This window comes from Cynara cardunculus (assembly GCF_001531365.2).
Source record: "Cynara cardunculus var. scolymus isolate 2C chromosome LG 1, CcrdV1, whole genome shotgun sequence".
NCBI classification, from domain to species: domain Eukaryota; kingdom Viridiplantae; phylum Streptophyta; class Magnoliopsida; order Asterales; family Asteraceae; genus Cynara; species Cynara cardunculus.
Genome location: NC_037528.1, coordinates 34,954,933 through 34,968,105, shown reverse-complemented (window position 1 = coordinate 34,968,105; position 13,173 = coordinate 34,954,933). Strand labels below are relative to the sequence as shown.

Below are 13,173 nucleotides of genomic sequence, written 5' to 3'. Positions count from 1 at the left end.
TTATAGTATTCCTCTTATCAAGAGCAAATTGCTTCGTCTCTTCGTCTAAAGCCTTCTGCTTTAGAGCAATGCTATCAGATGATTTATGTATTTGGCTCTAACACTCTTCTGTGATGTCTTTCTTCTCTTTATCATTCTTGGCACGTTCCAAGATGATCTGCTGCTCAAAATCCGAGATTTGCTTTAACAGCATCTTTGCGTTTAGCTCGAGAGAGTTTATCGTATTCTCATAAGATACACGTTCAGCTCCAAATTTTCTTTCTAGTTCAATCACCATCTTCTTCTCTTTCTCAAATTTCTTCCTCTCAACATTCATACTATTCTCAACTTCTATACCCTTCTCTTTCTCTACATTAAGTAATTTCCTTAACTCAATTAGATCACTCTCAGACTTATGAAAATTTTCAGTTAAGTCCTCTGTCTCTGTATTATTTCTTAGAGTCGGTAATTCATTTCTTACCTCTTGAAGTTGAATAAACAAATCTTTGTTAGCTTTACTCCAAATTTTCAGATCATCATCATAATCCTTTCTGACAGAGCTGAGAGTGTTTTCTAACCTTTCAATCTTGTATATGAAATCGTTTTCGATACGTTCACATTGTTCTTTATGCTCCCGTTTCAAATCATCAATAAACTCCACATTCGTATGATTTTCATAAACCACATTAAGATATTTCTCCTTATAACTCTGTAAGCTCTTATCCAACTCTGAAATTCTCTCTTTCAACTCCTTATTCTCTTTCTCAAGAACAGCTGCCATTAAGAAAATCAAGATTGATCAAATAAAGAATCTATGCAGTTCAAGAAATTGATAAAAGAAATACACTCTAAAAATATTACACAATCACTCTAAAAAAGAATTCACACTTCACACAATTTCTGGAAAATCAATCTAGTAAAAAAATGTTTAGCAAAAAATTAAGCAAGGCTCAAACAAATCAAGTAGTGAAAAATGTCTAAATCACTCAAGATGTGCCTATGCTCAAAACTATGCTCAAGCCTAAGTCTAAACGCTCAAGACAATATCTAAAACACTCAAGACAAAGCTTAACTCACTCAAGAATGAACTCACTCAAGACTATGTTTAAAATGCTCAAGACTAAACTTAAATCACTCACTGCATGAGATAAATCGCTCACAGCATGGATCTAAACCGCTCATAGCTTGAACTAAATCAAACAAGGTTGCCTAAATCGCTCAACTTAAGCTCTAAATCATTCACCAAACTAAGCTCTAAATCACTCACCAAACTGCCTAAATCGCTCACCAAACTAAGCTCTAAATTGCTCACCAAACTACCTAAATCGCTCACCAAACTAAGCTCTAAATCGCTCACACTTAAATCTAAATCGCTCAAGGTCTAACTAGCTATATAAACCGCTCAATGCTAATCCTTAATCCGCTCAAGTCTGCTCACTACAAGAAATAAATCGCTCACCACTAAACTTAAGTCGCACAATACACTACCTTAATCCGCTCAAGAGGGTGCGAGTATCCGGTCAAAGCTTAACACTAACTCGCTCAATGTTTAGCTCTAACTCGCTCAAGACAGCTTCTAAATCGCTCATTGCATGAAGTATATCACTCAACACCATTTCTAAATCGCTTACTGCATGAAGTAAGTCGCTCAAAGCAAATCCTAAGTCGCTCAATGCATGAGGTAAATCGCTTAATGCATTATCTAAATCGCTCAATGCAGATCCTAAGTCGCTCAATGCATGAGATAAACCGCTCAATCCTTGAAATACATCACTCACAACTCAATGTCTAAGTAGCTCACCTCATAAACTAGATCACTCACCACATGCTTTAAATCGCTCATGCTATGAAACTAAACCGATCATGAAACTAAATCGCCTAAAGCAAAGATTAAATCGCTCAACCTATAAGATAAAACGCTCAAGCCTATTAGCCACTTAAATTGGTCAACAAGTATAGAAGAGCCAAGCGATTTAAGAAAAACAAGCTCTAATCAAAAATCCATTCAAACTTAGACCAAACTAACACAAAAACACAAAAATTATCAAAAATTCATACAAAAGTGGATCAAAAACTATCTTTTTGATGAATTTTGATAAGAACACGAAGATTTTCAAAAATTCATAAAACTAACAAATCTCTTCAAATCTTTACTGACAATGATTAAATCATGAAATTGTAAGAATAACACTTAAAACTGTACACAATCATTGGAATTCTGAAGTCTTCGTTTTCAGACTTAGTTCATCCGAACTCTGAAGTCGGAACTCTAAAGTCTTTTTTTTCAGACTTAGAAGTTTGAACTCTGATTTAGTGGGGTTGATTTTTTACCTCAGAATTATTTCAAGAGTATAAGTCTGAAGAGTCATTCTTCAGATTTATTTCCATAATACAAGTCTGAAGAGTCATTCTTCAGAGTTAGCTCACCCGAACTCTGAAGTCATCTTTTTTAGATGGAGCACCATGCTGAGCCTCTACATAGTGTATGCAAAGCTTCTTACAGAGCTCTGAAGTATGAAGAGTTTTACTTCAGAGTAATTTCAAGAGTACAAGTCTTTTAATAAACTTATCTAGACTTTGAAGATAAGTCTTTAAAACTTAGACTTAGTCTTGTAAGCCAGAGCCCCTCTGGTTAGTCTGGCTTTTGGATGGCTTTGCTTCTGGTTGTTTATTTGAACCTTGAAAAAATATTTCATTCCATCATAAAGGAACCAGATGGGCTCTGGTTTATCTTCATGTTTAACCAGAGGGTCTCTGGTTGTAATTGGAACTCAAATTATTAAGTATTTAACATTTTCTTAACCTAGAGGCTCTCGATAAATGAACCAGAAAGGCTCTGATTGATCAGATGTGCTTTGTTTGGATTTCCTTTTGGTTGGTGAGTCCAAAAGGGCTCTAGTTCTTATGGACCAGAGGAGCTCTGGTTGGTCTTGTTCTCTATGATGCAAGCTTTACATTGGGGTCTTTTTCAAAGATATTGGGTGTTTGAATAACTCTAAACTCAAAGTCTTTAGACTTCGTCTTCAGATTTCACACAAGCACTCTTCTAAGTTTAAATTCAATTTACTAATATAGTTTCATTTCTAAATTCAATTTTATTCTAAGGTTAACTTTATTTTAACTAATTATCGATATAGTTTCATTTCTAAATTCAAGTCTGAAGAGTCATTCTTTAGAATTATTCTTCAGAGTTATACTTCAGAGTTATTTCAATAGTACAAGTCTGAAGTCATTCTTCAGAGTTATACTTCAGAATTATTTTTGGAGTACAAGTGTGAAGTCATTCTTTAGAGTTATACTTCAAAGTTTTTTCAAGAGTACAAGTCTGAAGAGTCATTCTAAAGAGTTAGCTCACCCGAACTCTAGAGTCTGCTTTTCAGACTTAGCTCACTCAAACTTTGAAGTCCTTTTTTTTTCAGACTTAGAAGTCTGAACTCTGATTTAGTGGGAAAGATTTTATACTTTAGGGTTTTTCAAGAGTACAAGTCTAAAAAGTCATTCTTCAGAGTTATTTCCAAATTACAAGTCTGAAGAGTCATTCTTCAGAGTTAGCTCACCTGGACTCTAAAATCTTTTTTTCTAGATGGAGCACCATGCAGAGCCTCTTCATAGTGCATGCAGAGCTTCTGGCTTGCCTATACAGAGCTCTGAAGTCTGAAGAGTTTTTACTTCAAAGTTATTTCAAGAGTACAAATCTGAAGAGTCATTCAAAATTTACTTCTAAGTTTAAATTCAATTTACTGATATAGTTTTATTTCTAAATTTAATTTTATTACAGGGTTAACTTCATTTTAACTAATTATTGATATAGTTTCATTTCTATATGCAAGTCTGAAAAGTCATTATTCAGAGTTATTCTTCGGTATTATATTTCAGAGTTATTTCAAGAGTACAAGTCTGAAGTAGCATCGTAGCATCATACTTTCAATGACCATTCATATATATTATATATATATATATATAATATATATATATATATAGATATATATTATAGAGCGGCATTTACAATCACTCTAGATTATACAACCGATGCATCTCACTTATCTACAATCCATTTTTCTTTTTTGTTTTATTTTTTTAATTAAAGTTAGTTGCAACCGATCAAATGTTAATCGTTGATGATCAAATGTACGCTCTTGATTTGGTTGGAAAGGGTTGTAGAAATGTAAAGGTTGCATAATAATAATCCACCTTTTATATATATGTATATGTATATGTATATGTATATGTATATGTATATGTATATGTATATGTATATGTATATGTATATGTATATGTATATATATATATATGTGNTATATGTTTATGTATATATACATATATATATATATGATGCTTAAATTGTCAAAGTCGCAAATGTTAAACCGCATATGTATATATATGAATAAGGAAAGGTTCGTTTGAGAAGTGATAAGTATTTGGGAAGTAAATAAATGATCATAGCCCTTCATCAGGTAAACATTTGCGACTTTGATTGCTTAAGCACTGGATAATTTCTCGCATGGGTATGCGGAAGATAGAGAGGTAGTTTTGTAACTTTTACAAATAGGCGGCAAATGAGTTTATATATGAACCTGTGTGATTCATATATGAATTTGTTAGTTAGTTTATATGTTAATTAGTTCATATGTGAATCATAATGGTTCATTTGTGAATTAATTAATTAGTCCATATGTGAATCACACGTATTCATGTGTGAATTAGTTAAAATAGTTCATATGTGAATTACACGAGTTCACATATAAACATTTAGTTCATATATAAATCATATAGATTCATATATGAACTCGTTTGCCACTTATTTGTAAAAGTTATGAAATTACCCTCTCTATTTTTCTCATAGTCGCAATTTTTGAACAGTTATAGCCGTAATTATTGACTAGTCAAAGCCACGATTATTGACCACTCAAGTCCGATCTTAACCGTATAAATAGCTAAAATCACTTCTTTACTTCCCAAATTTACCACTTATCCATATAACCTATGGATATATATATATATATATATATATAGGGACATTCTTTTGAGAACTCATGAAATAGTGATAACCTTGAGAACTTGTGCACCATGTGTTATTTTATATGATCTATTTTCCGTCTAATAGTAGGATTTAAAATTAACACATATTTGTTTCACAATTCACTTATTTCACGTATACTCGTTTCACAACGTGAACACTTTTGGCATGTTTATGAAACAAAAAATACATATAAAAAAGTTTCATATTGTAAACCGAATAAATATGAAATAAATATATCATAACTAATACATTAAATACAATACTTAGACGGATAAAAATCATGTACAACAAGACATTAAGGTAGTTCTCACCGATCTCACAGATTTTGAAGTTTTCTAGTAATTAACTATATATATATATATATATATATATATGTAGACTTGGGATCACATGAGACCAGCCTATTTTCGTGAGATCCGTGAGACCAGTTTTTTACACTTGAAACTTCATAGCAAAATGCTGTGAAGGTAACCTTCACAGTGTTTTTGCTGTGAAGGTTTGACTTTTTTAAACTTTCATAGTGTTTTTGCTGTGAAGTTTCAAGTGTAAAAATGTGGTCTCATGAAAACAGTCTAGTCTCACGTGAACCCAACCCTATATATGTATATATATATATATATGCATATATATATATACAGGGAAGGGTTCAAACGAAAACCCCTGTAATTTACGAGAACGCGAGAACAACCCAATAACCTCATATTGTGATAAAAAATAAAATTAAAAGATTTTTAAAATTAAAATTGAAATTTAAAAAGATTTAAAAAATATTAAAATTAAAAGGGTAATAATGGAAATGATATCATCAAATCTTTTAACAAGATCATGATTATCATTATCTAATAAACGGTTAAGAATTCAAGGAGACTTAGAAGTCGTAACATCAAATCGCAAAACAACAGTAATTGACTGTAATCGACCAAGAACACACGAACCCTAATCGAACAAAGAGAAGCTATTACATGCAACAATCGATCAACAAGAAGAAGTTTATTCAAGGTATCTTTCACAATTACTCGTTTTGAACATGTTTTTAATCGATTAGTTGTGATAATCATGTGATATCAATGTCACTCGACTTGATCACGGTTTCAATGGGTTATGTTAGACATTATCACAACGATTTCGGATGGTTTCGATAGGTTAGGATTAGACTAGGTGTGATAAACATGTGATATACGTGTGATAATCATATGATATGAGTGTGATAATCATGTGATATCACTATCATAACAACGCACTCGATTTGGTCATGGTTTCAATCGGTTAGGGTTAGACAATCACACATTTATCACAACGATTTCGGATGGTTTCGATAGGTTAGGATTAGACAATCACACATTTATCACAACAATTACGGGCGAAATCCACTAAACGATTTGGTGTGATATGTGTGTGATAATCATGTGATATAATTATTATAACAACGCACTCGATTTGATCATGATTTTGATCGGTTAGGGTTAGACAATCACACATTTATCACAACAATTTTGGATGGTTTCAATAGGTTAGGATTAGACAATCATACATTTATTACAATGATTACTCATGTGATATTACTATCATAACAACACACTCGATTTGATCATGGTTTCGATCAGTTAGGGTTAGACAATCATACATTTATCACAACGATTTCGGATGGTTTCGGTAGGTTAGAATTAAACAATCACACATTTATCACAACGATTACGGGTGAAATCCACTAAACGATTTGGTGTAATATGAATGTGATAATCATGTGATATCACTATCATAACAACGCACTCGATTTGATCATGGTTTTGATCGGTTAGGATTAGACAATCACACATTTATCACAACGATTTCGGATGGATTCGATAGATTAGGATTAGACAATCACACATTTATCACAACGGTTACTCATGGTTTCGATAGGTTATGGTTACACTCGATTGATTATGGTTTTGATAGTTTATGGTTACACAATCACATAATTATCACAAGAGAAGAGATTATCACAAGGGAAGATAAGATAGTGGAAATGAACGTGCAGAAAAAAAGGATAATTATAATTAATTAAAATAAAATAAAAATTATAAAAATTACTTAATTAMATTACTGCCCTTATTAATTTATTATTATTTAATATAAGTTGATTTATTAATTAAAAAGGTTTGATGTTATTGGGTTGTTCTCGTGTTCTCATAAATCACAGAGGTTCTAGTTTGAACCTCTACCTATATATATATATATATATATATATATATATATATATATATATATAATAGGCGAAATATCATGTAAGAATGAGAGTTAAGATAAGAAGTGTAAAAAGAGTGTTGGACCATTGATCACCTTTAATCTCAAACTTACTCATGAATCACGTTGATATACGGATTGATCCGGTGTATCTTAGTGTATTTTATCCTATTGTGCATCTAAGAGTGAAACATTATGTTAAATCATATCAAATAAGAAACACAGAAAAATTTACGAGCCTGTGAGAACCGATATAAAAATATCTTTTTATATTTTTTTTTTATCAAAAGCTACGATTTAACATAATGTTTTACATATGTTTGTGTTTAACTTATAAAAAAATTGTATGTTAAACTTTTTTTTACTTAGTGTAATGAAAAATACACATAAAATATATTCATATGGTGAAATTATCACATTATGAAACAATATGTTAAATCATGTCATTTGATGAAAAAAGATATCATATAAAATTTATTTTTAAATTGGTTCTCACGGAGTTTATAACCTTTTTGTGGTTCTCATTTGATTTAACATATATATATATATATATAAAAGGTAGGGTTCTGGTGATAATGAAAGTTATGTTGAGAAGGGTAAGAGATCTTCATCCTTAGATCAATATTAATTGAAGAGAACCACTAGATTAATTCTCTTTCAGAGCACAATTTATGAGTTGTTTTGGGATTAAAAGTAATCAAAAGTCCAAGTATTTTTTACACTTCTCATCTTAACTTTTATACTCACACGATTCTTCGTGTGTGTATGTATATAGCGTCAAGTTAAAAGGAAAACTACAAAAAAATGAAAGCCGGAGAACACTTTTATAACCGTTCATCTGTAAAATATGCACATGTACACACAAATAATTTGTAAGTAATTTTTTCAGTATATATATATATATATATATATATATATATATATATATATATATACATGCATATGTGTATCGTTTTAAATATTTATTTACACATATACATACCATACATATAAACGATAATTAGGATGTTTCTACGGTTTTTCATTTAAGAGTTTTCCCATGAACTTCTTATTTCAATCTTGATCGAACCTCGTATTGCACCCAACAATAGAAGAGTAATATTTTTCTTTTGTATTATTTAAGTATACATATTTCAAGTGATTCGAGATCGTATTGAAGGCAGAAAAAACACATTTTCAGATGGTCTAACAACGAAGATTATCGCCGGGTGTAACGCCAAGTTGGTTGCAATACTCGGTGAAGTAGCGAACACGAGCACTTACGGTGTCTGGATTAGCACCATCACATTCGAGTCGTCCATTGATGGCTCGGATAGTGGCTCCAAACCCTTGGCTTAATACTGACTGAACATTGGTTGTCCAAAACCATAACGCAGTCCGGAAAGAGATTACGGCATTAGTGGCCACGATTTCAGGATTGCCCAGCCCATCGAACCCAATGCTCTGTCCGGCTGGACCGTAGTTGAAATTCCACGTCAGTTGGATCGGACCTCTACCGTAGTAAAGCTTGCTAGGGTTACATGGGTATTGAGTAACAGTTTCGTCACAGTAATCTTGCGAAGCTCCATTTATTTCTTCGATGAAACAAAAATCTGTTCATGCATAAAAATTAAAGTCAATTAGATGATCATTCCCATGTACATGATAACAATTTCAAATTTTCAACTTCCATGATCAAATTAAATAATAAGCAAACTTGAAGATCGGTCTTACGTCCGGTTTCATGGGTGACATGAGCGAAGAACGCTGCGATCTCCCGCCTCGAATCTTCTTCAGAACCGACTCTACCGAATTGGGGATGGTTTTCCACGGCTTCAAGGAAGGCGGCACGTGTATAGAACCCTCTTCCGACACAACCGCCGTCCGATTGGTCCACTATCCCATTGAAGAATGCATCTGTCACGATGCTAGCAATCGACACGTCATTGGTCGGAGAAGATCCGAAACACGGCCCTTCCTGGCAGCCGGTGCCACAGTATGTCTCATCGCTGCCACAATAACCGAACTGGCTACAGCACAAGTCCGGACTGCAGCCGCAGTTCTGGGCGGTGATGTGGAGGATTCCGGCGAAAAGTAGGCCGACGAAAATGAGGATTGAGAGTGTTTTCATGGTGGTTTAATTGTATGATTGAATGAGTGGGGTATTGGAGGTGCATTTATAGTGCGTGGGAAAAGTGTGCATACATGAGAAGGTGGGTATGGGAGAAGAACGGTGTCGTTTCTTTGAACTGGTATCCAATTTGACTTTTGACGAAATAGCTCTTCTTTGAACTGGTATCCAATTTGACTTTTGACAAAATAGCTCGACTTTGAAAATTGGTATAATGTAATAATGCTACTCAATTATGTGTTCTTTAACTTTACTTTTTGACTTGGTAATATTAAATCAAAAATAAGGTGACGGTTAATTTGAGTTCCTATAAGGCATTTCAAAAAGCAAAGTGTTATTTCAGTAAGATATATTTAAAATAGAAGATGTAACAATAGATACATGTACGGCTTTACATAGAAATTATAAGAAAAAACAAACATTATTTAAATAGTTGATCATGATTAAGCTATTAAGCTTTTTAAATGGTATCAACAAAATATAAGTCCATGGGTGGAAAAATGTATACTAAGATGGGAAAAATTAAGATTGGATTTACTTGCATATATCTTACAAAGTTTGTGGATATAAGCTAAGCCACATATTTAGAAATCTCTTTATGCAAGGCTGGATTTACGGTTAGTGTACAAACCGTATTGAAATGAAACTAACTTTTATCTTATTTTTATTTTGAAGAACCAACTTTTAAAATTTTGAATTTAGAATATGGAAGAAACTTTACAAATGGCATGGATATTATGAATCTTTCTTTTCGTCATGTCATTTAGAGGTAACCAGTTACATGATGAGCATGTGAACGAGACCCTTAATAAATATATATAACAAAACTTTCCTCCACGTCTCATAATAAAGATTTTAGAAGTTGCTTTCTCAAAATAGCAATCATGTTAAAGTTGATTTCATTTTAATATAATTTTCTAATAAAAGATATGTTACAAATCTTGTCATTATACTTTGCAAATCTTGTGGTTTAGTTAGAAATGACAAAATCTTCATTGTGGTTTACGTTTTGCTGTCTATTTGGTCCATGGTTGTCAAGTGAACCCACATCCTTAGCATGCGACGGTAATTTAATTCTTTTACCCTTGTGAAAAATGATATGGTAGATAATATTAATTTAGAAATATTTATTAATGGATTTTATGTCTAGGAATAATAAAGAAAATGGTTTTATATAAATTATTAGCATTTATTGAACTCAATGTTTTCCGATTATAAAAACTATATATTTACAAAAATTGTACTTATCAAAGTTCTTTTTTTACATTTCATATATGGTCTATAATATGTCATGAACAAACCTGGCCAATATGGTTGATATTTTAGGTTTATGGTTTCAATAGTTTTATGTTTCCTCTTCGATTGTTCAATGGTGTGAGATTTGAATCTTAATTTCATATAAGTTGAGTCAAACGTTGAATAAGATTTTTCATTCATTTTAGAAAGAAAAGTCAATATTTCTAACTACGACCACCACAACTTCCATTCGGTTATCGTGTATATTCTTAGTGTAATTTGTGATATTGGGTGCTAAGGAATACATACAAGTGATGTTAGATATAGGGATCCAGAGACAATATATCTAAGAATTGTGAATTGTCACTGTCCAAATACAATAATTCATCTCTTAGTGCCTTGGGTATCATAATTATCGTTTGGGAATAATCCAAGAGAAACTCCTTATCTCAAAGGCTGTGAGATAGAGTCCTTACATATACCTCGATTCTCGTTTACATATTTATATGAGAGATCACAAGTTATAGACGGTTATAACCGTTATTGGATAAGATGAAATAACAGTTACAACTGTATCAAAACTCTAATTGTACTGAGTCTAAAGGGTTGTTTCATTCGTTTACCATTAGAACATGTATGGATATAGATGTCTGTATGATAAAAGATAAACAGTTGTTCGTTTGTTCTGCTGAATAAACAGTTTAAATGTCATAAATAACTATTTACCCTTAATGTTTGTATTTTGTTTCATTAAACTCATCTCCTTATTTTGGAAAATGTATGTACCTTCTTCCGTGTTGCAACCCATCTCCCTCACCTGCCATTAAACAATCACCAAAACTATCACATCCCCTTTAGTCCGTCCCAAGCCGTTACATGCTTTCAATTTTATTTATTTCTCTAATTTTCCAAATCACCACCAAACTACAAACAAATTCCATGGCTTCAAAATTCTAACTACACTAATCTCAATAAGTCATACCGTCATTGAACCTAAAAAAAACTCTAAAATTCCAAAATGTTTTTTTACAACAGTTAATCTGAACAGTTACTAATGGGGGAAGCATGAGACTGAATTTGCCATTGTGGTGGTTTCTATTAGCATCCTGCGTCTTATCCTCCAACAATGGTGCGACCCTTTAAGGATATGAAACCACCGGTGATTAATTGAAGTCCCTCATGAACCTAGCATCTTTTCCTTCACGAACCTGACATGGAAAATATGGTTTTGAGTTCTGCACATTCCAGTCAGATAGTTCAAGGCTCGCAGGCTCTTGATGTGAAGATGGAGATAGTTCAAAGATCTGAAGTTGGTGTTTTAGGTTTCAATATCTAACTCTTAGTGTTGGTGTTGAAGTTCTTGAAGATGATGAATGGAGGTAAGGAGAGAAAACTTAAATTAAGAACTAAAAAAGAATACAAAATTGAGAAAAATAAATCATCAAACTTCATTTTTCATGTTTTTTTCTTTGGTGGCCGGATTTTTTCTTTAGTGTGATGCAGCCGGAATGTGAAGATAAAGTTTCAATACAAAAGGTTTTATGATTTGGGGATGAAGATGAAAAAGGGTGGAAGGCAAAAGAGGAATAAAGGGGTTGAATACAAAAGACTCTACTTTCTTAGCTGACCAAATAAGTCATTGACTGAGCGAATAAGCCATAACCAAACAGTTATTTATTGTTAAGCGAATAAGCCATATAGGCTATATAGCCTATTAAGTCACAACCGAATAACCCATAAGTCTGATTGCCTAAGCTATAGCTCCGGTTGCACAGAGGCATGGCAACGGGGCAAGGATGGGGCGTGTTTTGTAATTCCCGGCCCCGGTTTGTAGTAACATCCCCCACCCCCGGTCCTCGACGGGTATGGGGATTAACATCCAATCCTCGGTCAAACCCCATAAATAATATCATTTAATTTGATTCTACTGGGGATCCCCAACCCCGTCCCCGTCCCCGGTTTGAGTCTACCAGGGATTCCCGGCCCCAGGACCCGTTCGGGTCGGCTGAACCGGGTTCCCCACTAGGTTGGGGCAAATCACTATCCCTACACAGACTTTAAGTCTGATTGCACAGATCTTAAGTCGATTACACATATCAGATTTTAGACTTAGTCTAAATTCATCCAACTTCAGGAACAATTTCAAGAAGGTTTCCATCCTTCTAAAATTCGTTCTGATCTTCTTAAAATCCACCGTCGTAGACCAATCACTACAATAAAATCGGGTTTATAGGACGCCAAAAAAATTGAAGTGTCATAATAGACCGCTTTATAGGACTTAATTTATAGGACCAATAAATAAAGCGTCATATCTAAAATTGTCGTAATTAGTTTATATGAAGCTTTTGGACGTTTTAGCAAACTTTTAGGACACTTTTAACACAAAAGCGTCGCATTAGCAATTTTATAGGACATTCAGAGGTGGACCATGAGACTTATAACCGAGGGGGCCAAAACTTATATTTTTTTATAGATATACCATGTAAACATGTAGTGTTTGATATATGGATTTTTTTTAACCAAATTTTATATAGATTATAAACGTAGGTTAAAGGCGACCAAGATTTATTTAGGCTTGTCGAATTGTATCTTGTTCTAGCAT

The 13,173-nt window shown here is 33.0% G+C and overlaps 1 protein-coding gene across 1 annotated transcript; it reads right to left on the bottom strand.

The window, feature by feature from the left end:
- Positions 1–8,274: 8,274 nt before the first annotated feature.
- LOC112516377 (endochitinase EP3-like) lies at positions 8,275–9,341 on the bottom strand. Its single transcript, XM_025123390.1, has 2 exons — positions 8,939–9,341; positions 8,275–8,817 (listed from the first exon to the last, which is right to left on the bottom strand). The coding sequence occupies exons 1-2, from the start codon at positions 9,333–9,335 to the stop codon at positions 8,411–8,413; spliced, it is 804 nt and encodes a 267-aa protein (XP_024979158.1). The 5' UTR covers positions 9,336–9,341; the 3' UTR covers positions 8,275–8,410.
- Between the last annotated feature and the right edge of the window lie 3,832 nt (positions 9,342–13,173).